At 53.4% G+C, this 27,530-nt stretch overlaps 2 protein-coding genes across 2 annotated transcripts; both read right to left on the bottom strand.

Annotated features, from left to right (window-relative positions):
- Positions 1 to 2,641: 2,641 nt before the first annotated feature.
- Positions 2,642 to 11,922, bottom strand: LOC132222876 (protein Daple-like). The gene is made up of 6 exons (XM_059678217.1): positions 11,588 to 11,922; positions 9,987 to 10,043; positions 9,513 to 9,682; positions 4,099 to 6,137; positions 3,889 to 3,962; positions 2,642 to 3,054 (listed from the first exon to the last, which is right to left on the bottom strand). The coding sequence occupies exons 1-4, from the start codon at positions 11,920 to 11,922 to the stop codon at positions 6,007 to 6,009; spliced, it is 693 nt and encodes a 230-aa protein (XP_059534200.1). The 3' UTR covers positions 2,642 to 3,054; positions 3,889 to 3,962; positions 4,099 to 6,006.
- A 2,596-nt stretch (positions 11,923 to 14,518) lies between these two features.
- On the bottom strand, positions 14,519 to 21,530 carry LOC132214803 (protein Daple-like). The gene is made up of 6 exons (XM_059662339.1): positions 21,412 to 21,530; positions 18,084 to 18,220; positions 17,504 to 17,641; positions 16,733 to 16,867; positions 15,964 to 16,098; positions 14,519 to 15,305 (listed from the first exon to the last, which is right to left on the bottom strand). The coding sequence occupies exons 1-6, from the start codon at positions 21,488 to 21,490 to the stop codon at positions 14,949 to 14,951; spliced, it is 981 nt and encodes a 326-aa protein (XP_059518322.1). The 5' UTR covers positions 21,491 to 21,530; the 3' UTR covers positions 14,519 to 14,948.
- Positions 21,531 to 27,530: the final 6,000 nt, after the last annotated feature.

Here is a 27,530-nt window from a genome sequence, read left to right as displayed (position 1 = left end):
CTCTCTCACATTGATCTCTTTCCCCATTCCTCTTTCTAAAATAAGAAAAACATATTTAAAAATAAACTTAATAAATACTCCGAACTTGCCCCTTGTAATTGTTTTCCTGTTACCTATGCTCTTGGGTTATTCATACCTATTGTCCCTGTGTGGAGGTGATATTATAGAACAGGCGGCACCGCACCTCTAGTCCCATCTTGGTGCGGAGGGACTCCAGGTTGGCAGCTTGAAATCAGCTGTAGTGAAAGTATTTACACTGAGGAAATTGGCAAATGTTACCAAATCAGGGCTTGATTTGTTTTCTTCAGTGTCTAGACATAAGAGTGATGGACAAAATGTTAAAAGTCGAGATTAAACTTAAAAGTATGTCTTGGGTGAATATTGTGTTTGTACATTGTATCTCTGGTTTTTAAAAAAATGTCTGTAGGCATTACAATACAAATACAGTATAAGAATCTGAGGGACTTGGGCTGCCATTCAGAAAAGGACTACCTGATTGAGTGAGGTTCTCACAGACACCATCAGCTCGCTTTACTTGCCAACATAAAAGAAAACATCCTCCAATATTCACGTTGGAAACACATTCATCCGTTAGTCAAGGGCAAGCATAGGTGGGCGATCAATACACCTGTTTGGCAAAATCAATGAGAGCTTTCTAAGGGAATCGATGGGCTGTGTGCATACATGTGTATATACATGTGTATGTATGTGTGTTGTGCATACAGATAAACATAGTCCCTCCTCTCCCTCTGGTTGGTTGATAAACATTTGGCTGGATGCTTCCTTCCCAAGGTTTGTCCGAGGGGAGAACCCCTCTGGTGCCACAGGCAATCCCACCCTCTCTGCAGGCAGACCTCCGCCCTGAGCTGTCACTTGGATGTTTCCCACCCCCCAGATCACACAGCTCCCAGGCCAGGGTAGAGGTGGGGCCCTGGAGCTCCCCGGGGCATGGTTTGGGTGCCCCCTCAGCAACGGGACCCCATGGTACTGCCCAGGGGGGGCCACCACCTGGGATGGCTGGGTATGTGAGCGAGACATCAGAGTTGGAAGCAGCTGAGGGAGTGAGGGATAGGACACGGGGAAGAGAGAGGGGAGGCCCAACATGGTCTGGGGGAAGGGGACAGAGGTGATGAGAGGAGGTGCACAGAGGCTTTGGTGGGGGAGGATGGTGAACCGTGTGCTGAGCACTTTGAGTTGGAGGTGTCTGGGGACATCCAAGCTGGAAACAGACCTGGAGGTTCCCAGGAGTGGCTGGGGCTGGAGGTGTTTGGAGCCTCGGGAAGATTGCAGTGAAAGCTGTGGATGTGTACGAGCTTGTCTCAGGCTGGAGGGGTGGGGGTGATAGAGGGCTGGGTGCACCCTGAAGTGGCCCATGGAGAAGCTAGACCGCGAAGAAATGCTGTAGCTGGTGTGGAGGCTGAGGGAGGGGAGGGTCAGAAAGGAAGGCCACCCAGGGTGGATGCCCAGAGGTGCCAGGGGGCCGAGGTATAGGAGGCAGGCAGACCAGTTGGCAAGCCCCTGCCAAGACCCAGGGACAGGGGTGTCGGGGGACCTGGGATGAGAACAGTCAGCTAAGATGGGCGGGCAGATTCCAGACCCATTCCCAGGTTCAGGGGCGCCATCACCTGTGGGAAGTGGTGAGAGGGGTCCAGCCAGCACCACAGGCTTTTGGCTTCTGTGACTGACAGCTGGTGTCCTTGGGTAAGTAGGGAGCCCAGAGGAGCCAGGGAGAGTGGAGGAAGCCTGCAGCCCGGGCAGAAGGTCTAAGGCAGCCGACCTCAGGCCTGGAGCTCAGCAGTGGTCAGTGCTGGGGGAGCGTGTGGGTCAGCCCGGCAGAGGGGGCCTGGAGGGAGCTGCCTCCACGGTGGAACCTGGGAGTGAGCACACAGGAGCGTTCAGTGAGTGGTTGTGGAAGGAATGAGGGAGTGACAGAGCGACTGGCAAGTGTGAGCCCTGAAGAGCTGTCCCAGATGGGAGAGAATCAGGGGACAGAGGCTGAGAGTTCTGAGGGGTGACTGGCCAGTGTCAGACCCTGCAAAAGCCAAAGGCGCAGGGGAGGCGGCCTGCAGGTGCCACTGCTCAGTTTGGCTCCAGGCATTGGGGAGGGCAGCTCGCTGAGTGGGCGGCTCCCACAGCTGCAGGAATCCAGAAAGAATAGGAAGGAGGCGAGAGGCGGCACCTTCCAGGAGAGTTTTGGTGACAAAGGGAGGGGGCACCCAGGTGGCAGCTGGACAGAACACCATTAGATCAGGGGAGGGGATGGCTACATGCATCCCTCTGTCCCTCCTCCTTCTGACACTTCCTGGTTGAGTGGCCTTGGAAAAAGCCAATGGATCACTTTAAGCTGAGCTCCTGTTGTGATACAAATCCCATATCAAAATGGGATTCAACTAACAGTGTAAAATAAACACTTGCATGGTAAACAGGAAACCTCGCTTTCCCATGCTCTGACCTTGTGGCAAAGGGAGCTGGTGGATTCCAGGGGCTGGGGAGACTGGGGGGCTGAGCAGGGAGCCCAGAGACCCTACACCCCCAAAACGCTGCCAGTGACGAAGTGGTGAGAAAAACTAGAACTCAATTCTACAACATCTCATTTTATTACAAACCCGTCCTTGTGTTCCAGAATCAATGGCTATTTAATGTACAACCCAAACCACTTTGACAATTGACCATGTTAACATTTCTCAGTACTTTAGCTCTAACGGAGAAAATCTTTATAAACCCCCAATCACCAGGTTCAGTACCTCCCACGATGAGCACCTTTAGTAGCAAGAGGAAACAAAATGTGTCAGGAATCCGGCCAAACACACAGCAGCAGGTGAGACTCCTGACGCAAACAACTGACTCCTTATGTAATATAAACATGGAGGGTCCCCCAAGAATGGTACACAGGTCAGACTCCCGATAAACATGACTCCCTATGGAACATAAACACGGAGTGTCCCCCAAGAATGGTACACAGGTCAGACTCCCGACAAACATGACTCCCTATGGAATATAAACATGGAGTGTCCCCCAAGAATGGTACACAGGTCAGACTCCCGATAAACATGACTCCCTATGGAACATAAACATGGAATGTACCCCAAGAATGGTACACAGGTCAGACTCCCGATAAACATGAGTCCCTATGGAACATAAACATGGAATGTCCCCAAGAATGGTACATAGGTCAGACTCCCAATAAACATGACTCCCTATGGAACATAAACATGGACTGTCCCCCAAGAATGGTACACAGGTCAGACTCCCGATAAACATGACTCCCTATGGAATATAAACATGGAATGTCCCCCAAGAATGGTACACAGGTCAGACTCCCGATAAACATGACTCCCTATGGAACATAAACATGGAATGTCCCCCAAGAATGGTACACAGGTCAGACTCCCGATAAACATGACTCCCTATGGAACATAAACATGGACTGTCCCCCAAGAATGGTACACAGGTCAGACTCCCGATAAACATGACTCCCTATGGAATATAAACATGGAATGTCCCCCAAGAATGGTACACAGGTCAGACTCCCGATAAACATGAGTCCCTATGGAACATAAACATGGAATGTCCCCAAGAATGGTACACAGGTCAGACTCCCAATAAACATGACTCCCTATGGAACATAAACATGGACTGTCCCCCAAGAATGGTACACAGGTCAGACTCCCGATAAACATGACTCCCTATGGAATATAAACATGGAGTATCCCCCAAGAATGGTACACAGGTCAGACTCCCGATAAACATGACTCCCTATGGAACATAAACATGGAATGTCCCCCAAGAATGGTACACAGGTCAGACTCCCGATAAACATGACTCCCTATGGAACATAAACATGGAATTTCCCCCAAGAATGGTACACAGGTCAGACTCCCGATAAACATGACTCCCTATGGAACATAAACATGGAGTGTCCCCCAAGAATGGTACACAGGTCAGACTCCCGATAAACATGACTCCCTATGGAACATAAACATGAAATGTCCCCCAAGAATGGTACACAGGTCAGACTCCCGATAAACATGACTCCCTATGGAATATAAACATGGAATGTCTCCCAAGAATGGTACACAGGTCAGACTCCCGATAAACATGACTCCCTATGGAACATAAACATGGAGTATCCCCCAAGAATGGTACACAGAGGTTAGACTCCCAACAAACATGAATGACTCCCTATGGAATGTACATCTAGGGTGGTCCAAAAAATGTGCACACCGTGAAAAGAAATAATAAATCAACTCCCGAAGGAATAGAATGGCTGCCTTTTGAACATATAGGGCGCACCCCCGCCCCCCCCATGTACATACAGGTGAGACTCTGGTGGAAGAGAATGACCCCCAATGGAACGGATTGTAGAGTTCCAAAAAAATGTGCACACACTTTTAACAGCTGACAATTCACTGAATTTTCACCTTTTCATGTTTAACTCATTTGAAGAAATGGGTGAAGCCAGACTGAGCTTTGAACAAAGAAAATTTCTGCACTAGGCCTTTTATGGGGACACATAAAAGATAAAAGTCGACGGCAGACAACAGACAACGGTGAGGAGTCCAGGGCAGCTATGGAGAGAGAGACGCACACACACCCACCGCAGGAACGGTTCTTGGTGTTGGCGCCTCCATCGCTCGCCTCAGTTCTGGCGCTGCTGCTGAGGAAGCAATGGAATCGCAAACACCGAGAGCCGCTGCTCTGTGTGTGCGCATCCTCTCCACAGAGGCCTCGGTGCCTGCACTGTGGCCCGTTCTGTACCAGACACCTCATCCTTTGTGTGTCCCCAGAAGCAAGTCCAGAGGATACATCTCCTTTGTTCAAAGCTGAGTCTGGCTTCACCCATTACGTCAAATCCGTTAACCCTGAAATGGAGTGAAAACTGAGTTATCAGCTGTGAAAGTGTATTTACATTTGGGGGGACACCCTGTAGTATATATATATTTGGGGGGACACCTCAAAGCACATCTATTTCACGAGGGTGAACACATGTATGTAATAGATTAAATTTGGTTTCTACCCCAGGAAGTCACTCAAGGAATAATAAAGTCTCATGCTCGATGGGGACACTGGGGCGGTGCAGCCACTTTCAAATCAGGCTGCACCTGCCTCTCGCACACGCTCCCCTCTGCACACTGTGGACACTTGCTGGGAGGGGGCGGGCCGGGCTTTTCTTGCCCCATCGCCCAGGCCGGGCAGACCCCGTGTTTACAGAAAAGTGAGCAGGTGGCCCAGGAGCCAGCTGGAGAGAGGCAAAGCCTGAGGCCACCTGCCTGGAAGACCGCCCTGGCCTGAAGGACATGGGGCCCAGGCCTGGCTTGGCAACGCTCTGGGTTAACAGTGAGCCTGACACCAGGGTCCACCAGGACCTCAAGGTCTTGTCGTTTGGCTGGTCTGGGCGTCTCCTGGGACCACCAGGCTTCTGGGAGAGGGAGGCGGGAGTCCGGGCCACGAGGCCCAGCCTGAGAGAGTGCGTGCGTGCGTGTATCTGCTCACCCGCACACGCACTCGCACACGCACGCTTAAATGGAGGTGAAGTAGCTAACACGTGTCCTAAGGGGCACGCTCACAGAGTGGCGGCCTCGGGGATGTCGGTCTGTCATTGCAGTGTGAGCATCCCCAGGCCAAAGTGCATTTGTTCACAAGATTCCAGTGGCTGGAGGGTCAGACAGGAGTTCCACATATGGGGGTGTGACCCTTAGGGCTGTCACAGCATCCTCACTAACGGGACAAGTGGAAGCAGCACGGGAACCCCTTTCCTCGTTCTACAGCCGCTCCGGGCACCGCAGGCGGATGGGAGAGGAGGCCGTTGTCCTCAGAGGCACGTTGGTAGTTTGAAGGCTCGGGAGCTGCTTTGGGGTCAGGAGGAGGGGCCACTATAGGTCCTCTGGCCTTTCTGTACGGGTCATTGGTGGTTTTCCTTTTTTTTTTTTCTTCATAAATGAGGGAGGGTATTTGGTGAGGAGCTGGTAAAGGGAAAGGAATCTGAGTGTCTGGGAAAGGGAGAGCCTATTTAGAAGGGGGTGGGATGTCCGAGGATGACCAGCACTGAAGGCGCTTCCACATAGACGGGCGGGCCGCTGGTGACTTGTCTGTCTTCTTCCTTTTTTTCTTTTTGTGCCGAGCGGCTACGTTGTTATCTGGAGATAACCCAAGAGATGAAGGAAAAAAGAAAACAACAGAAAACACGAAATAAATGAACTGAATAATAACAAATGATGCTACATTCGCTAACCATACTCGGGAAACCAGAATCCTGTCCAGCCCAGGAGAGATGGAAACAATACCCACGGCACAACCAGAATCAGGACTCGGTGAATCATTTAGGCTCCGACTCCATTTAGTTAATTCAGTGGCACCCTTGTGCCAATGCTTTACTTAGCACGTGAGAAGTCTATATTGCTCTAGGAGCTGATGTGTTAAACCATTTTTCAGTTTCAATGTGTTAAATTATTAAAAAAGATGTTTATTAATTTAGGACCTGCCTTTTCATACTCATCCTTTTTAAAAGTGTTTTTATTGATTTCAGAGAGAGGAAGGGAGAGAGAAATAGAAAGATCAATGAGGTTTCTATCATGGATTGGCTGCCTCCTGAAGGTCCCCTCCTGGGAATCAAGCCCACAACCCAGGCACGTGCCCTGACCAGGAATCAAACCGTGACCTCCAGGTTCATGGGACGATGCTCAACCAACTGAGCTGCACCAGCTGGGCTTACTCAACCCTTTTCATGACAGGCTTCCTGACACCTTGGTGACACACACTAACTCCTGCTCCTGTTCAAAGACCTTGGAACACGTAACGGTATGTTTCTGTAGTAAAACTGTCGACCTCAACTCTTCACTAATACTTTTTTTTCTTAAATCCTCACTGGAGGATATTTTTTCCATTGATCTTTAGAGAGAATGTGGAAATGGGGGAGGAGACAGAGAGAGAGAGAGAGAGAGAGAGAGAGAGAGGATAAGTTTGAAAATAATGAGAGTACCTACCTCCGCCAAAATAGCTAGAGCTCTACCTCTTTTGGATGCCAAAACACCCTCAACATCAGAAATTATTCCTGTTTAGTCCTAGCTGGTTTCGCTCCGTGGGCAGAGCATAGGCCTGCGGACTCAAGGGTCTCAGGTTTGATTTCGGCCAAGGGCACATGCCCAGGATGCGGCTCAATCCCCAGTAGGGGGCGTGCAGGAGGCAGCCAATCAATGATTCTCATTATTGACGTTTCTATCTACCTTATCCTTCCTCTCTGAAATCAATAAAAAATATATTTTGAAGTAATATTCCTGTTTAGATTCCTACATATCCTCGACTCTAAACCTACCCTCATGGCCTTTAAATCATAGTCTGACCAGAGCAGACAATTGGTCTAACTTTCTGAGCATGTCATGTACATGAACATAACTGATTCACCCGATTTCTGATTAAGGATTCAAGTCCATAGAGCAGCGGTTCTCAACCTGTGGGTCGCGACCCCTTTGGGGGTCGAACGACCCTTTCACAGGGGTCGCCTAAGACCATCGGAAAACACATACATCATTACATATTGTTTTTGTGATTAATCACTATGCTTTAATCATGTTCCATTTGTAACAATGAAAATATATCGTGCATATCAGATATTTACATGACGATTCATAACAGTAGGAAAATTACAGTTATGAAGTAGCAACGAAAATAATTTTATGGGTGGGGGTCACCACAACATGAGGAACTGTATGAAAGGGTCGCGGCATTAGGAAGGTTGAGAACCACAGCCATAGAGGCACCTTGGTTACTTCTTTCCCCACAGCGCCATCTGCTGACCACAGCTCCCACCACAGGATAAGGACCCACTACTCAATGCTGGGGCCCCAGGTGGGTTCAGCATCTTCAGGGACCAAAGCAGCTTGAAGTGCAGGCAGTGCTCACAGGGGTTAAAGTTCCGGCCCCGTATCTGTCAGACCCGGGTTCGGATCCCAGTTCCAACACTTACTCTCTGGGCCAGTGCTTAATCCTGGCAAACCGCACTTTCCCAGCTCTGAACAGGGGACAGGAATGGTGCCTACCTCACCCGGAAGTTAGAACCAAAGGCGATAGATAGAGCGGGTCAACTGCCTAAAGGGTGCTGAGCCCAGGAAGCACCATTGCACGGCTGCCGTTACCCACATTTAACAATGACCTGCTCATTCATGGACCTCAACGACAGTTTGGATCAGTGGAGCATTTTTTTCTCTGAAAGGTTTGCCAACTCCATTAGGCTGATTGTAGTCATTAAGTCAACTCAGACAATAACACAAGTTGAGGTGGTAAATGCCACAACATTTAAGGAGCCAGTATGAGAGCTTCATGATCATTTCCCTGCACGGGAGCTTTTGACCTAATTCACCTGTTGTAAAGACTGGGCATGCAAGCACTAGTCCCCAAACAGTGGGCATGCGTGTGCACACCTCATTTTAGCATCTCCAGTGACACACCCGGACTTGAAGTGGTGACTGCCACCTGGAGAGGCTTGTGCACACATCACACTCAGAAGGCGGCTTGGCACAGGCCCTGGGCCCTGTCAGCTACTGGAACGCCAGCCGCTGAGAGCACACGAGTCTCAGGCACGGCCCTGGTCCTCAGAAAGCCCGTGTCCTTCATAAAATTTGCTTTCTCAGGGGGCTTGTTGGGCAGGTTTGTAGGTAAATAATGTACACAATGATATTTAAACGTGAATTTGAAGACGAAACCACGTTTAAGACGATGGCTTTGTTTAATCGATTGTAAAATGCACATTTCACCCCCAAACCTTACATCTCTGAAATCAGGATGCAGCTTCGAGCATCTCTCCCATCTCGGTCGGCGAGGTGGCAACTCAGACAAAATCATCACTGCCACCACCCATTCATTTCCTTTCTATGATCACATAGTCATATAGCTTACAACTGCCAGCCTCTTAGATCCGATGAAACATATGCAGCACATCAACTAGAAACCCATTTCGGAACCTCTGGCTCACTCCCACCCCAGCCCTAAATGACCAGGTACAGCGCCCCTTGGTGGGAGGACTCAAGGCCAGGAGGTGGGAGAAGAGAACCGCACCTGCTTTTCAGAGGGACAGAGAGCTCAGCCCCCGAGGCCCCCCTGAAGACCTTGCACGTGTCCATTACGTGTTAAATGCACCGGGATCTCCCTCCAGAAATGGCTCATCCCAGGCCTGGCAGATACAAGGAAACCCCAAAACTTACCCTCTTGGGCTCTCTCTGCGGTAACTGTATGGAGATCCGCTCTGGACATTCCAGGACCCACCACCTGTATGTGATGGGCGAGGCTTCTCGTGCTAAAGGAACTAAATTGTTCTGGGACGAAACTCCCACAGCACTGACGTGGGTTTATATTTTCTATTTGGCTGTTCACATACCTAAGTGGGGAGCACACCCCCTTCAGGCGCCTGCACACGTGTGCACACCCAGCACGCCATCTCGTTGGTGCTGCCCCGTCCACGAGGGAGACCTGAGGTCCTCCCCTTCATTTCCCACCTGGAGCCAAGGCACTCCTCCTACCTTTGCCCACAGGCACACTGGGGGTGTCTCGCTCTTCCATCCGGTATGAGCATGATGGCGTGGCCTCCAGGGGCCCGGGAGGGCGGTCTGGGGTCAGCTCCGCTGGTTCTCTTGTGCTTTTGTGTTTGAATAGTCTGATAACGGCTCTGGCTCCGATCCAGCGCTTTTTCCTATTAGAAGTAGAGGCTTAGGACTCTGCCAACCCTCACTGTCCCTCCATCCGGGCAAGTGGCTGTAAATCTGGGGTTCAGAAGGATGGAGCTCTTCGCCAGCACCATGATCTTTGTATGCCGGGCTCAGGGGGTAGAACACAATTTGCAGTGAATTCACACAGACCCCACTCTGGACCTGCCATAGAGGGGAAGATGAGGGCCCAACAAACTGGTCACTGCTCTAGATGCTACGGCTTTCCCCGCTCATGAGAGAGCAAGCGTTCTGTTCTGTGCCAAAGTTACTGCCATTAAATCAACTCACTTCCTGGGAGCAGGATCCTTGGGTTCGTAGGCGTCCAGGACTGTGTCCTCCTCCTCTCTGTAAATCGAGGAGAAAGAGAAGCAATCTGGTTTTTAAAATAAAACACGTAAATTGACTCAGCCCAGCCTGGGACCTGGTCCAGAAGGGCCGGCATTTTCCTGGGAATCAGACATCACGGTGCTCATGGCCTTGTGATTGCTGAGTCAGGAACATGGGGATGAAAGCTCGTGATGTGGGTCCGGGAACCCTAACACGTGGAGGAGACCTGCTGAAGCACCGAGGATCAGGCTGAGCATCATCTCAGGAGAGCAAGCCCCAAACTATGTGGAACTCAGGGTCGGAAACCCGTGGGCCTTGACAGCTCAGACCCTGCTTTCCTTGCTGGAAAATGAGTCCCCTGGGTTGAGGCAGCTGCTCAGACTGTCAGTCATGAAGCTACCGAGGTAGATGGAAACATTGTCCTGGGGTAAGGATTAAAAAAAAAGATTAAAAAAGGAATGACCTGGCAGCCCGGGCCTGCCCCCCAGCTGACAGCCCTCAGAGGGTGTGTGTTCCCCACCAGGGTCTGCTCTGACGCTGACACTCCTTCCCCACCGGCTGGACCCGCCCGGCCCTGGAGGCACCTGAGTCTGTAGCCCCCAATACATATTAGAACAAGGCTGTGGGAAGGAAGGCTTCATGTGGCCGTGCCTCTGGGTTGAGACAAGACCTGGATTTGAATCCTGACTGGGCCACTAACTAGGAGCATGAACTTGAGCAAGTTATTGAGTCCCTCTGAGCCTCTTTCCTCATCTTTTTTTTTTTTTAAAGAGGAATAACAATAATGCAGTTAATTCTCATGGTTCACAGTATAATGTCCTATCAAGCCACCGAGAACACTCATTTAGTGGACACTGAAACTGTCCCCCCCGGTTCCTGTGAGTCTCAAATGCCGCTCCTTTATTCACCATGAGGCTCAGCGCAGACTTGCACTTGGGGACACTGGACAGCACTGCAGCACTCCACTTAGGGGCCATTTCAAACAGCGACATCGCCACCAAAAAGCACGAAAATAGAACTCCATGGCACTCAATGGGCCACAGAAGGGACACTGGTTTGCAGTGTGAGAGCTGAAACAAGGCAGGAGCCAAAGGTCTTGTTCAGCCTCCCCTGCAATGTGCCCATCGGCGACTCCAGTATCTCCCACTCTGGACAGGCCCATGAAAGGCTACCGCTACCGATTTGGGGGTTCACGTGCATTTCAGGGAGGAGGTGAATTCACCAAGAGGGAATGCGTGAATGCCGGGGACCGAGCGCCTCTCCCTGACGGGGTGGCTGGTGGTGGAGGATGAAGGGGCCCTCGCCCGATACAATCATCACCATCATCAAGGTGCAGGGGAGGTCACCAGGCCTAGACAATGCAGCATCCCAGTGTCGCTAGCCCTCCCCTCCCGGCCACCAGCTGGCGTGCCTTTACCTGTGACCGTCCAGCTGTGACCATGACAGGGCTGGTAAAAATACACCATCACCAGGGGACTCGCTTGAGCTCAGCTCAGTGGGTGCTGAGTGAGTTGCTCGGAATGAAACCTGGCAGAGGCGCTGCAGGGGGCGGAGGCGGTTACCTGTCCAGCTCCTGCCGCAGCCTCTCCCACTCCTGGGCAGCCAGGGCGTTCACCTCCTGCTCCTGTTTCAGAGCCTCCCTCTGGGTGTGCAGGAGCTTCCCCAGCTCCTGCAGGGATTCCTCGTGCTGGCGCTGGTCCTGCTCCCTGAGGAGGGAAACACCCGCTAGGCACCCACACACAGGAGACTGCACAGCCTCCGGGAGCGGCTTCTCTCTGCAGAGCTGAGCGCGGCGGGGATGGACACGGGTCCCCTCCAGCCCGGAGCCGAGTCCCTCCTCCCACCCGACCCTTCTCCAGGGTCCCTTCCAGTCCCTGGGTAAGCAGCCTCTCTCCATTAGCCTGCTGGGAACACCAACACTGTTTTCTGAACTCCCTGCCCTTCTCACAGAGACCAGCACAGATTCAGGGAATTCCACCCACGGGACAGCTGACTCCCTCCCCGGGGCCAGGGGAGCCCTCCGCCCAGCTCAGGAACAGAGTCTCCCTGGGCTGAGCCAGGCCGATGGGGCCAGAGGCCTGTCTGCTGGGGCCCAAGCAGCTGCCAGGGGCCAGTGGCACACAGGCACGTGCACACCCACATGCCCTGCTCCTCTAGGCACCCCCAGTCCAGCCCTTACCCTCCTCCTCACTCACGGCTATTATTTTCTTCCCCTCTCAGTGCTTACAGGGTCCGGCACAGCCTCTCTGGAGGCTGCAGAGAACAAGGGGGAGCCCCTGACCAGCCCCTGGCTGTCCCTCCGGCCTGCTGGAACCTCCCGGTCAGGTGACTCGGCAGCTCCTCGTGACTCATCCCCTTTCGCTCTTCCCCACGCAGGCAAATCCCTGTCCAGACCCCCTTCCTGACGTCTCCACACCCAGAGACAGGCTGACAGAGACCACCCAGGGTTCCAGGGTTTGCAGCCTCTGTCTGCAGCCCTCCACCTCCACTCTACCACCCCCATCAGCTGTCCTTGTACCATCTGCAGGAGCCAAGACTCGGGGGGACTCAGACTCAGAAACCTGCTGTGGCGGCTGCTGAAAGACAAGCCTCCTGTGGCCATTAGCCACGGGCGGAGGCTGCCCCGACGTGGGAAGTGGCCAGTGGGGGTGGAGGACCTGCCTGGCTTTCAGGGTGGTGATGGTTCTCCTCCAGGTAAATGATTCTGGGAAAAGCCATACAGCTTTGCCAAGTGGCCATGGACCATTAGCGTTCCCAACTCCTGCTTCCCTGTTGTGTCTTGGAAAAGCACACGGATCAAGCACACTCCAACCGTGGGTAACCACCCTCCTGCAGGGCAGAGACTGCGAGCCTCACTCCCCTGAAGCTCCGGGACGAGGCTTGACACCCAGGAAACGTGTGCCAGGGAGCGAAGGAGTGAGGGTCCCAGTCAGGTGTCAAGTGAAATGAATCGTGCTCCAGGCACCTCCACCTCCCACCCTGCAGCCCTGCTGCAGACAGACCAAGGGCTCCAGCTCCCCCTGCAACCAGCAAAATCACTGAGTGACACAGGAGGTCTATCAAGCGAGGAGCTACCAGCAGAGCGACAATGAACTCCTCCTTCAGAGCCAGTCAGATGCCACTTGCACAAACCTTCCCCGTGTGAGCAGACATTAAGAATATCACGTCACTGTTATAATAAATCACTAAAGGCCTGGTGCACGAAATTTGTGCACGGGAGGATGGGTCCCTCAGCCCAGCCTGCACCCTCTCCAATCCGGGCATTCCTCTCACAATCTGGGACCACTGGCTCCTAACTCTTCTGCCTGCCTGCCTGCCTGATCACCCCTAACCACCTCTGCCTGCCTGCCTGCCTGATCACCCCTAACCACCTCTGCCTGCTTGCCCGATCATCCCTAACCACCTCTGCCTGCTTGCCTGATCTTCCCTAACTGCCTCTGCCTCAGTCCCTGCACCCGGGATCCGGGTTTCCCTCCCTCTGGCCACCCATAGGTGCCCAGGACCTCCAGCAGCTTCGCCTAGGCCAGCCGCGGGTGCCCTGAACCCTCACCTGGGACCCCTGGCAGCTTTGTCCAAGTCCCGGCTTTGTCAGGAAGGACATGTCTGGTCAGACTAATTAGCATATTACCCGTTTATTAGTATAGATAGGGCCTGAAGGATAAAGCTGGTAGGTGCTCAGTGAGGGGTGGGCACCTCAGGAGTTTCCCATCATTAGTCAGCTGGGTGCATTCCCACCACATCTACACACAGCACCATGCGCCCCCTAGATGCTCACTAAGCATCACGTGAATGTGGGATGGGTGCAGGAGGAGGCAGAGAGGGGGATGCCAAGAGGCAGGAGATGCTCATTCTGGCTGGAAGGAACAGAGTCTGATAGGAGCAGACGTCTCGGCACCCCTGAAGGATGGGGACCTGAGAGGATAAAGGGGGTGGGAGGCCCCGGAGAGTGGACAGGAAGCACTGGGTGAGCGTTTAAACGAATGTCATGGCCCCCACGCTCACGGCAGCAGCAGGCGCCCTCAGCAGGCTCTGCTGGCTCAGTGTCCTCCCGGGACCCTGTGATGGAAACTCCCCGCACCTCAGCTGCTTCCACTACTGAAGATCCCCCATTTGCTCAGCGTCTTGTTGAGGAGGAATCGAGGGAAATACTGTGAGCGGGGATGTCTCACAAGCTCAGGGAGCGGACGATAGGCTGCTCCAAGTGTGGAGCCTCTCTGTAGCCACATCTCTGCCGTCTCCCCTGAGCTGGAATCCCGGGCACATCACACCTCCCCCAGGCTCTGGATGCCGCTGCACCTGCCCCGGACCTGGAGCCATCGGGATCTGCCGGAGCAGGAGCTTGGGCGACCTTGGCTGACTACACACACACAAAGCCCTGATCGGGCAGAAGCGTAAAGTTGAGATTTGTCCATTTCAATGTACATCGATTTTACCTTAAAAAAGGAGTATGGAGGTGGAGAGTCAGAGGTAAAGATGACATGAGATTGGCAGGCTATTCAAGTACTGACGTCAGGGATGAGTACATGGGGCTCTCACTACACAATTCTGTACATTTCCATACATTCAAAAGTTTCCAAAATTAAAAGTTAAACACACACACACACACACACACACACACACACACACACACACAGAAGCACAGACTCTGAGACTTTGACAGGGAAGAAAAGGCCTGGAAGCTGGCAAGGCACGTCCCTGTAAATCGGCAGCTGTGGTGAACGGCCCTCCTTGTTCTTGGTTGGAGGGAAGAGAAAGAGGAAGAGGAAGAGGGGGCAGGAATCCCCAGGGGTGCAGGGACCCCAATGCTGACACATGGTTTCCCTGAGCCGCGATCGGCTGGGCACACCCATCTCCCCTCAGGGACCCTCCTGCCCCTCAGCCTCCAGCTGCACCCACCCCACATCGCTGAGGGGGACGTTCCATTCACTTCTCTTCCTGTGAAGCAGCAGATCCAGGGGAACCACGAGGGGCCAGAGCAAAGGGGGACGGGAGCCTGGAGAGCTCGCCAGTCACCCGGACCGTTGCCGGCACCCACCTACGCCCGAACGCCTTGCTCGCCATTTCCAGGGAACGGCGCAGCAGGGTCTTGTGGCGGCTGTGCTCCTCCACGAGGGCCTGGTACTGCCCAGACAGCTGGTCATGGAGCGCCCCCAGGCTTGCGTGGTCCTGCCGCAGGGCCTCGTGGACTTGAATCAGCTGCTCCAGCAGCTCGTACAGCTCCTCACACTCCCTCTCCTTGGCCGCCTGCCGGTTCTTGGAGGCCAGGAGGGAGGGGTCCAGCTGCCGGGAGGGAAAAGGTGATGATGCCTCACCGGTGCCGGTCCCGGGAGTCACAGACTCTGCATCCCCGCACCCCCACATGCAGTGAGGGGCCAAGAGCAAGGCACCAAAATAGCAGGGGCCCTCAGGGGAGGAGAACCCCAGCTGTGCTGAGGGCAGTTCTACCAGCACTTAAGGAACTGCACTGGGAAAGCCCACAGCATAGACGGACTATCACAAGGTGCTACACATGTGACCTTTTTGGGCAAATTATGCCCTTTCTCTGCATAAGCTCATTGGGTGCCCTCTTTGACTACTTTGAAAAGCCTATTGAAGAAAAGAGTAATAGAAAATTAGTAAGGACGTAGAATATCTGAACAACATTACCAACCAATTTACCCTGATATTTACAGATCAACCATCCACCCAACACAGCCAGGAGCACCTCCCCTCTCCTCCCTCAAGTCCTGTCAATCAAAAACACGATGGCCAGTGTCCCTGGGAGGCAACACCTCTCCCTATCCCCTTGCCACAGTGAGAAATGCTGGTCTGAGCTGCAGCTGAGCCAGGAAACTGGTCACCCAGAAATCACTGATCAATGACCAGGACACGGCTGTGACCCTGGACGCTCCCCCTTGCAGGCAGGGGTGCTAGGGGAGGCATGCGCTCAGGGGCCTACCTGTGGGGCCTTTGCCTGTAGGGTGTCTACTGCGTCGAGCACCTGTTTTAGGTCTTTCAATAGCTCCTTATTGATGTTCTCTAAGTTCTGGCTGTTGTCCTTTTCTATTTGCAGTTGCCACTCCAACAGCAACATCTGCAGAGCGAAAGACCCAGCCCGTGTGAAAGTCCGTTTCACAGAGTGAACTTTACTTTAAAGCAAAGCCCAAACGTGTCAGCCCATGGGACACTTTGACAGGCCTTTTCTCAAGGAACAACCTTACTGCCCACTTCCTGGGGAGGCACAACAGCCACTGCCAAAGGTGGCAGAGCGGGAAGAGGGAAACCTGGCCCCTGGGTGGCATCACTGAGCCGCTGCCCCAGCGCTGGGCTGCCTTCCCTGGCACTTGTTGTAGTGCCAGGCGAATCCACCCAGGGTTCTCAGGGTGACGCTGGACATTTGGAGCAGGATCGTTCTTTGTCCTGCGGGGCTGTCCCAGGGGCCGCAGGACACTGAGCAGCATCCCTGGCCTCACCGCACCACAGCCAGGGGCACCTTCCCTCTCCTCCCCCAAGTCCTGTCAATCAAAAACAAGATGGCCAGTGTCCCTGGGAGGTAATACCTGTCCCCATCCCCCTGCAGAGCTGAGAATTGGTGGTCTGAGCTCCAGCTGGGTGAGGAAACTGGTCACGCAGGAATCACTGATCAATGACCAGGACACGGCTATGACCCTGGTCGCTCCCCCTTGCAGGCAGGGGTGCTAGGGGAGGCATGCACTCTGGGGGCCTACCTGTGGGGCCTTCGCCTGTAGGGTGTCTACTGTGTCGAGCACCCGATTTAGGTCTTTCAATAGCTCCTTACTGATGTTCTCTAACTTCTGGCTGTTGTCCTTTTCTATTTGCAGTTGCCTCTCCAACTCCAACATCTGCAGAGCCAAAGACTCAGCCCGTGTGAAAGTCCGTTTCACGGAGTGAACTTTACTTTAAAGCAACCCCCAAACGTGTCAGCCCATGGGACACTTTGACAGGCCTTTTCTCAAGGAAAAACCTTACTGCCCACTTCCTGGGTAGATACAACAGCCACTGACAACGCTGGCAGAGCGGGAAGAGGGAAGCCTGGCCCCTGGATGGCATCACTGAGCCGCTGCCCTAGCGTTGGGCTGCCTTCCCTGGCACTTGTTGTAGTGCCAGGCGAATCCACCCAGGGTTCTCAGGGTGACGCTGGACATTTGGAGCAGGATCGTTCTTTGTCCTGCGGGGCTGTCCCAGGGGCTGCAGGACACTGAGCAGCATCCCTGGCCTCACCGCACCACAGCCAGGGGCAGCTTCGCTCTCCTCCCCCAGGTCTTGTCAATCAAAAACAAGATGGCCAGTGTCCCTGGGAGGCAATACCTGTCCCCATCCCTCTGCTGCAGCTGAGGATTGCTGGTCTGAGCTACAGCTGGGTGAGGAAACTGGTCATCCAGGAATCACTGATCAATGACCAGGACACGGCTGTGACCCTGGATGCTCCCCCTTGCAGGCAGGGCTGCCAGGGGAGGCATGCGCTCTGGGGGGCCTACCTGCAGGGCTCTGTCTGCCTTCAGGGTGTCCACTTCACGGCACAGCTGCTCTAGTTCTTTCACGAGCTCCTCAGCGAAGGTCTCCCACTCCCGGTTGTTGTCCTTTTCCTGCAATAGCTGCAACCGCAACTCTTCCATCTGCAGAGCCAAAGCCCCGGCCGTGAAGCGGCCCAGCCGTGGTCCCACACACACGAGCGTGGCTTCCATGACTGCTTCCCTCCCAGCCCGCCCTGCGCTTTCTAACAGGGCGCTGCTCTCCTTTCAGGAAGCACTCACTGTGTGCTTGGACCCTTGACCTGCACTAACTCATACGATCCTCACAACACCTACAGGGCACAGCGTCACTCCCATCTCACAGAGGAAGGTGAAGGCCATGGGGCACAGAGACGCCCACAGGGCCCGCTCACTCTGCCGCAGGGACAGGTCATGCTGCCTCGGGACTCTGCTGCATGAGGCCTCGTGTCCCGCTCCCATCACTGTGGCTGCCCTGCACCCCGCATTTCTCCCAGCTGCGCATCCTCACCGACACCTGGGTGCGCCACCTGCTGGCCTGGATGTTCAGGACACCACCCACCATTACCTCCTTCCGGAGCTGCTGGTTCTCCTCTTTCAGCTCCCTGTACTTAGTGCTGCTTTCCTGCAGGGCGATGGGGCCCCCCTGCAGCTCCTGTGCCGCGCCCTTGTTCTCTCTTCTCACCTCTAGAATCCGGCTGGAGGCTGAAGAGCAACGTCGAGTCAGAGCCCAGACTCTAGGGCCTGGGCTTCCACTCTCTGCCCCCGGCCCCGAGACAACCGTCACCCCGAGCCCTAGGACCAGGGGCCTTGGGTAGTCGGCTGGGTGCCCTCCGTTGTCCACAGGGTGCTATTGCTGTCGGTACCTGAGGGCTCCTCAGGGGGTGACGGCCCCTCTGCTGCCTCAGCTGGTGCCTGGTAGGGAAGCAACCCAGAGCTAAGAAGAAAGAAGGTGACGGTGGAGAGGCCAATGGAAAAACCTCAAGATAGTAGAACTGATGGAACCACTTTTTACCAAGTTCTAACCTGGCCACCAAGTCAGGGATTTCAGCGACTAACAGAGATGGCAAAGAGATGGCGTTTTCTGTGCCAGTCCTCAGAGTGGTGGGGGTCTGGGTGGCTCAGCTGAGGGTGTGTGTGTGGGGGGGGTGAAAATTGACCAGTGTGTCTGCAGGTGGTAGAGGCTCTGCGGCAAGTATGTCCAGTACTTACCATCCCTGGACAGGGCCTTTGGACAGAGATTTCATTTTGTGTTTTCACAATTGCATTGAAAAAGGAATGAGACAGTATATTTAAATTGCTTGAGAAAGTCTAAGCGAGATCAACATAAGGTAAAGACAGACGAAGGCAGATTTCCTCCTTTGCTTTTAAACAGCTTGAATGCAGAACAGAAAAGGGAGCACGGACCCAAGAAGAACCTGAGTTCTCGGCCCCTTCCTGCCACAAGCAGGTGCGTGAATTTAGGTAAATGAACGTATGAGCGGTCAGGGTGCTCCCTCACCAGGCCCTCCAGGGCCACATCCTCACCCGGAGCCTTATCACACTGCACTGCTCCTAGGGCTGCACCCCACCCGCTTCCTGTTCACCCCCTCGGGGCTGGAAGGACCTAGAGGGGACGCCGGTTGTCACCGCAGCACCTGAAGCTGGACGTTCCCATCGCCCACCAAGGACAGCAGCACAGACCCAAGAAGCCAGAACAGACTGAAGACGCGAAGCAGCAGGCAGCTCAGCAGTGGAGCAAATGAACCTTCGTGGTCCAACTCCAGCTCAGCGCACACCACAGACAAACACGCCTGCTGTCAACACATGGAAACTCGCCAAGGGCTTCATCCTGCCAAGGCTACCAATGACACTAACAGCCAAAAAACTCCACTAAGTCACAACCTGTGCTCATTCAGATTTCGCTTTAAAAATAACAGTTTTAAAAATTGGGGTGAGCCCAGTCAGCGTGGCTCAGTGGTAGAGTGCCAACCTATGAACCAGGAGGTCATGGTTCAATTCCAGGTCAGGACATATGCCCAGGTTACAGGCTCCATGCGTAGTATTGGGTGCGCAGGAAGCAGCCGATCAACCCTTCTCTTTCATCTTCGATATTTCTATCTCTCTCTCCCTCTCCCTTTCTCTCTGAAATCAATAAAAAAAAAATATATGGTAAGAAGATTGGGGTGAAATATCTACAACACTGGGTTCACCGTTTTAACTATTTTTCAGTGTATGGTTCTGTGGCATTAGATGCGTCCCCACTGTCCTGCAACTCACCCCACCCACCTCCTGTCTCTCTCAGTGCCTCACACCCGGCTCTGTGCTCCTGGGAAATGATGGTGAAGGATCTCCAAGTGCAGCAGTGGAGCTGACGACCAGCCTCATTTCCTCTTCCCTAAAGGCCAGCGCCTCAAAGTCTCTTGAGAGGACACAACAGTTTATTGGGAAAACAAGCGATGGTTCTCTATTGGGTGCTGCGCTCACGAGCACCCCCAGAACCAGAGCAATGGGGATCTTTTCATCCAACAAGGGCGATGAGGACAGCCATCCTTTGTTGGTGCCCCGGGGGCCAGGCACAGCGTGAGGCTTCACCGTCTCTTCTCAGGAGACACGCATAGCAATCCTGCGAGGCAGCTTCATTACCCCCATTTTGCAGATAAGAAAACAGAGGTTTAAAAGAGGTCACCTGGCCAACAGGTGGAGGAGCCAAGACTTGAAGCCAGGCCTTTCTGACTCAAGAAGCCACCACACCATCCACGCAAAAGTCCATTCACGCTTTGTTCATGAGCTGCAGCTAAGCAGCAGGAGTGGGAACACCAAGAAGTTGTCATGGGCACTGACCTGAAAGGGCTCACACACTACACAGAGGGCCTGAGTCAGGGAGGCTTCCCAACCCACCAGCCGCCCTGGTCTCTAACAGAAGCATTAGGTCTGAGAGGTCCCTGCCAGCCGGCACCACTCCTGCGTTCCACCAGGGGGCAGTGTCCTCCCCATGAACCTGAGCTCCCAGAGCAGAGATCCCTGTTGTGCCCGCCCTTGGTCCCAGGAGTGCTGAGACTCCAAACCACAGAGAGAACCGACTCCTCACACAGATTCAGAGTTGAATGAACTGATTTTAAGTTTGGAACTGATGGGGACCCTTGAAGAGAAGGACTATCCAGCTGCTCTCAACAGCCTCTCCATGATGCTTAGGAATGTGGATCAGAATTGGAAAAGCAGCACCTCCCCCACCCCCCAAACCAGCCCAAGGCCCTCCTGTGCGCTGCAGAGATCTAAGCGCACCTTCGCCTGCACCCTCAGGTGCACGTGATGTTGTTGAGCACAGAGACTGGCTACTTGTTTGCCGGGTGCACTGCCTGCCCCTGGCCAACCCCACACCTCCTCTGGGGGCTGTGAGGGGGCAAACACAAGAGAGAGGAGAAGAGGCCTGGCTCCCCTGAGAAGCAGACACTTAGCAGGCCCTGCCCAGGGAGACAGAGGACAGACTGCACCCATCTGCCCGATGATGACATGGACGGAGGAAATCAGCCCAGGCCTGTTCTAATGCAGGTTAGTGACCACTGGGGAAGGCTCCTGCCATCCAGAGCTTTCAATCCCCCACGGACAGATCTAAGGCATCCTCTGGGCGTCAGCGTGCTGTCATCTGGAAGCTCCTGGGACTGTCTGCATGGGGGCTGAGAAATCTAGCAACACTTACTTTGTAGTTCATGTCCTGACTTCAAGGCTGCCAGACCCTGCATGTTCTTCTTGGGGAGAATTGCAATGAAACAGTTCCAAATGGCCCTTGAATAAAGTCCTATTCACTTGGGGTGAGGATGGGCTGACACATGAGATTCAGAGCCAAGGGCTCAGCTCCCTGGATGAGGGAGAAACCGCAGCAGCCTGGCTCCCAGGCAGCAGGGGCTGCTACCCACCTTCTGACTGCTGCTCCATCTCCCAGCTCAGGTGGGCGGGCTGGTTCATCCTCTGGACCTGTTCAGCCTCGAGGGCCATGCTGTCCCCCAACAGCTCCTCGAGGAGCTGCTGGGGGATATGTCCACGATCCTAGTGCAGGAAAAGGGGAGTGGTGAGGATGCCCCCATGCCACCCTCTGGACAGGCCCCATGCATCCTCCCTCATTCCCTCAGGATGAAGGGCCTCCATGCACCTGCTCACTTCCAAAAACACAGCTGCACAGAAGTGACACCAACACAGGGCCTGGATGGAAGACCTACAGCCACTAAAAGAAATGCTGACCCAGTGGCCTAGGTGATGAAGACACCTAACGTCTCCGAGTGGTGTCTGAACAAAGTGGCGTACAACACAGGCTTTAAAGCAAGTAATGTGATGACAGGCTGCTCTGCGGCCCCTTAGCAGATTTAACATGTCTTGAAAGGCCGTAGGGACTCCCAAATCACAGCTCAACCCACATCCTAAACACCAGTAGAGACCCTTTTTGCAACAGTCACTCACATACATCCATTATTAGAGAAAAGCAACAGAGCAGTCAGGCCCTACCCTTTATTTATATACTAGGGGCCCGGTGCACGAAATTCGTGCACTGGGTGTGGGGCGGGGGGGGGGGGGGGGAGTGTCCCTCAGCCCAGCCTGCCCACTCTCACATACTGGGAGCCCTCAGGCGTTGACCCCCATCACCCTCCAATCACAGGATCTGCCCCTTGCCCAGGCCTGATGCCTCTGGCCTAGGCGTTCGGCCCGGGCAGCGGGGACCCACAGCTGCAGCAGCCCTGCGATCGTGGGTTTCGCTTTAGGCCCAGGCAAGGGTCCCCTAGCTCCTGGGACTGCCAGCTTCGACCGTGCCCAGCTCCCATCGCTGGCTCCACCCCCACTTCCTGCTATCACTGGCCAGGGCGGAAAAGGCACCTGATTCTCCGATCATGGCTGGGGGGCAGGGCAATGGCGGCCCCAGGGTTTCCAATCACTGTCAGTGGCAGGGGGCTTCTTCCTGCTTTCTCTTTCGCCTCCCTGCATTGTGCCTACATATGCAAATTAACCACCATCTTGTTGGAAGTTAACTGCCAATCTTAGTTGGCAGTTAACTGCCAATCTTAGTTGGCAGTTAATTTGCATATAGCCCTGATTAGCCAATGAAAAGGGTATCGTCGTACGCCAATTACCATTTTTCTCTTTTATTAGTGTAGATACCCACACACACACTCACACACTAGAGGCCCGGTGCACAAAAATTTGTGCACTTGGCGGGGGGGTGGGGGGGAGTCTCTCAGCCCGGCCTGTGCCCTCTCGCAGTCTGGGACCCCTCAGGAGATAACGACCTGCTGGCTTAGGCACGCTCCCTGGGGGATTGGGCCCAAGCTGTCAGTCAGACATCCCTCTGGCAGCCCGGCCGCCCTCAGGGGATGTCCACTTACCAGCAGGGAGCAGACCTAAGCTGAAGTCAGACATCCTTAGTGCTGCTGAGGAGGCGGGAGAGGCTCCCGCCACCACCACTGTGCTGGCAGCCATCAGCCTGGCTTGTGGCTGAGCAGAGCTCTCCCTGTGGGAGCGCACTGACTACCAGGGGACAGCTCTTGCATTGAGAATCTGCCCCCTGGTGGTCAGTGTGTGTCATAGTGACCAGTCATTCACAGTCGTTCTGCTGTTAGGGTCAATTTGCATATTACCCTTTTATTATATAGGATAGCGGCTTGGTGCACGGGTGGAGGCCGGCTGGTTTGCCATGAAGGGTGTCCTGGATCAGGGTGGGGGTCCCGCTGGGATGCCTGGCAAGCCTGGGTGAGGGGCTGATGGCTGTTTGCAGGCTGGTCAAGCCCCCTCCCGTGGGAACCCTCACCCCATGGAGGTTTGGCCAGCCTGGGTGAGGAGCTGATGGCTGTTTTCAGGCTGGCCACACCCCCTTTAGGGTGGGGGTTCCCCACTGGGGTGCCTGGCCAGTCTGGGTGAGGGGCTGAGGGCCGTTTAAGGCTGGCCAAGCCTCTGGCGACGGAAGCTCCCAGCCTCTCCTTTTTTTCTTTTTTTTCCTGGGATTTATTTACCTTCTATAATTGAAACTTTGTAACCTTGAGTGGAGCTCAGAGCCAGCCAGGGAGGGCGGGAAGCTTGGCTTCCTCCATCGCCAGGGGCAACCCAAGCCTCCTGCTCACTCCAGCTCTGTGGCCATGGCTGGCTGAAAGCAGGTATCTGGGGTTTATTTATCTTCTATAATTGAAACTGTGTTGCCTTGAGTGGAGCTCAAGCTGGCCAGGGAGGGCGGGAAGCCTGGCTTCCTCTATCACTGGGGTAACCAAGCCTCCTGCTTGCACCAGCTCCGTGGCTGCCGGCTGCCATCTTGGTTGGGTTAATTTGCATATAGGCGCTCTGATTGGCTGGTGGGCATGGCTTAAGCCATAGTGAAGGTATGGTCAATTTGCATGTTTGTCTTTTATTAGTGTAGATATATTAGAGGCCTGGGGTCCGAATTTGTACACCAGTGGGGTCCCTCGACCTGGCCTGTGGGATTGGGCCGAAACCGGCTCTCCGATATCCCCTGAGGGGTCCTGCATTTCGAGAGGGCATAGGCCACACTGAGGAACCCCACTGGTGCATGATCAGGGCAGTTGAGAGATGTGTGAGGTTGGCCAACTGGGGACGGACGGCGGGAGGGCTCCAGGATGTGTCCCGCCCATCTCGCTCAGTCCCTATCGGCCAGACCCCGGCAGCAAGCTCACCTACCAATTGGAGCGTCTTCCCTCTCGTGGTCAGTGCACGTCATTGTGAGCAGTTGAGCGGCTTTAGCATATCATTAGCATATTGCTTTGACTGGTTGAAGGGATGACCGGACACTTAGCATATTAGGCTTTTATTTTATAGGACATAAATATATTTTTACTAGAGGCCGAGTGCACGCATTCATGCACCGGTGGGGTCCCTTGGCCTGGTCTGTGGGGATCGGGTTGAAACCGGCTCTCCGACATCCCCTGAGGGGTCCCAGATTGCTAGAGGGTGGTTCACGCGTGACACACCCCAGAATTGGGCTTCCTCCTCTCGGGTTTTGGGTGCATCACCTAAGAACCCCAACTGCCAAGGGACAGCAGCTCAGCAGCTCCTGTGTTGAGCATCTGCCCTCTGGGGGTCAGTGCGTGTCATAGCTACTGGCCAGTCAGCTGGTCGTTTGGCTTTTATATATATATATATATATATAGACTGATCTCAGAGAGGAAGGAAGAGGGAAAGATAGAAACAACAATGATGAGAGAGAATCACTGATCAGCTGCCTCCCACAGGCCGCCCCTGGGCGTGGAGCCCGCAACCGGAGCATTGGCCCTGGCCAGGAAGGCCCTGTCTGTTTTGAGGACCTTAAGTGTTGCCCACTCAAGCCACTGAGCTTAGCAAGCAACTCTTCACCAACAGCAGGTCACTGCGTGGGCAGCAGCCCCAACCCAGTAGCACAAAGTCAGAGAAGGGCACAACAGAAACCTAAAAGTGCCCCAATCCGTTGTACACGTGGTGCGAGAGTGTCTGACATGTACAGCCTTGTCTATAGGATGAATGCACCGGCTGACAGGTATGGGACTTCGCTGAGCTGTTTCCTTAACAAGGAAGGGGTGAGGCTAAGAGTCTATTCCAGGTTAGAGGGCTCTGTCCAGGCCTCTCAATTCCACAGTCACTTCACTGATCTGGGTCCTGGAAATAAATGGCTGTGGGTGAGCTTTTGTTCAACACACAGTTCCTATCTGAACAGTTTACACACGTCCTCTTGGAAAACCAACAGCTCTCGGCAGCTCTTGGCAGTTTCCTGGAAATGAGGGCTAAGGCACAACAAACAATACTATGGCCCTCTGGGTGTCAGGCACAATCTGGGTGTGAGACGCCATGGCTGGGCCCTCAAGGCCCCCTCATGGGAGGAGTCTGCTGGACTTACTCCTGTCCCAGGGCCCAGCACACACGGGGGAGCCGTTCAGCTCTTTCCCCTCATCTCTGCTCCTGTCCCAGGAGCCTCCCAGAACCACTCGGTGTATTAGGGGGCTGAGTCTCCCCCAAGTGCCTTCAGTCTGGGAACACACATAACGGGATGTGACCGATTTTCTCGGTGGGCAGTTTCCCAAGCCTGGCCCCACTCATGGGTTCTAACGACTGGGAGTGGGCGGTAGCTGCTGCTTTTCCATCTCGTGTTCATTTTCCCCACAGGGCCCAGAACCCAAGGTTCTTGGTAGGAGGGAAGCCGTGGACCTCCCATCAGTGGACTCAGTTCTGATCAAAGTCTGGCAGCGGAAAGGGTTTGCTCAGACTCTGGAGTCACCTGGGCACCGTCTCTCTGCCCATCCCCAGCCCTGCACTAGGTGCCCTCTGTCCTTGCACATTCACTCTTCACAACAGCCCCGAGGGGGAGGCAGGCACAGTCCCTTCCTACACATGAAAAGGCTCTGCACTCACCGACTCCGCGCTCACTGACTCTACGTTCACCGACTGTAAGTTCACCGACTCTAAGTTCACCGACTCTACGTCCACCGACTCTTCACACACCGACTCCGCACCCACCGACTCCACACACAACCGACTCCTCACCCACCGACTCCACGCCCACCGACTCTGCACCAAACATTCCACTGTTTCTATGCCACCCATCCCAAACAGCTCCATGGCCTGCATTCTAAATGGCTCTGCCAGCAGCTCATGCCCCATGCTAACCGCTTTGGAACACACAAAAATTAGGACACTCTCCCTATGAACCTTAACATCTATCTGGGCATATAAAACATAAAGAAACATAAAGGTATAACTATATACATCCTATATCAATTCAAATTAACCGCTTAATTCTAATTTGGTAACAACACATTCATTTTATTTTGTGGAGTCTTACCTAGAGAGCTCACCTCCGAAATTCTTCTCCCCATTGACTGTGAATAGTTCATACATTAGAACACCTGAACTCCACCAGTCAACTGCCTAAAACACAATTTGACAGACCATTCACTAATGTGTAGTTTATAAGAAAAATGAAGAAAGTAAAGTTGTATATTTGGAAAATACTTTATTTACTTACTTTTAAAAATATATCTTTATTGAGTTCAGAAGGGAAAGGAGATGGAGGGAGAGATAGAAGCACCAATGATGAGAGAATCATCAATCGGCTGCCTCCTGCATGCCCCATAATGGGAATCGAGCCCCCAACCCACATATGTGCCCTGACAGGGTATGGAACCATGACCTCCTACTTCATAGTTTGAAGCTCAATCATTGAGCTACGCCGGCCGGACTGGAAAAGATTTTATCACAAAGATATTGCACATAACTTTCTGTGCAAGGAGTATTAAATTAACACAATCAAGAAAGACATTTAGAGAACGAATATGCAGGTGTCCTCGAAACAGAATTTAAACGTTTAGGCTGTCAATCAATGCACTAAGAGTGTTTTAATTATTTTCTAAACTAGTAATGGTTTTACTTGGGTTAAATAAAAAACTCATTCTTAATTTAAAAGAAATTTTAAAAATTTTAAGTAAATGCAATATGTGGACGTATGTTAGAAGAAAAAAAGTACTGATTGGCATTTTTATTAATTATCCAGTTCCAATAACTGTTATAAAATTACGTAAAGTGAAACCAGACAACCAATGGGTCCAGGCTGCTGGTTACTACTTGAGCCAATGTAGCAGAAACATGGGTTGACTCATATATGGTGTTTATTCCATTAATGTGGGCAGAATGGGAGAGCAGCAGGTCATCCACAAACATCTGCTCTACTCTCTCCATAAGCCAGCTGCTTCTCTTGGGTAGAAAGACACAGATTCCATGGGAAAGTAGAAATTACACCCATGGGAAAGTAGGCAAGGTACAGTGCTTACAGGTTACATGCAATTCGGGCTGGGGGTTGCATGACTCAGTGACCAGCTTACAGGCAACAAGGTTGTTAATCTAGGCCGTTGGGAGCTGCATTCCCATGTTAGCTCCCATGCCTCAGGGTGTACAACTCTCAAACAGATGAGAACGTGCTTTCTCTAATCAAAACAGAGCAATCATGGTTAATAGAGCACCATTCCTAGTAATATTTCTTATAATTATAGCTAGTCCCTAATATTCTATTCCTGCCCCT

This window comes from Myotis daubentonii, chromosome 1 (genome assembly GCF_963259705.1).
Source record: "Myotis daubentonii chromosome 1, mMyoDau2.1, whole genome shotgun sequence".
Lineage (NCBI taxonomy): Eukaryota > Metazoa > Chordata > Mammalia > Chiroptera > Vespertilionidae > Myotis > Myotis daubentonii.
Note: the sequence above shows the minus strand (reverse complement) of the source record. Positions and strands in the feature narration are given on the sequence as shown.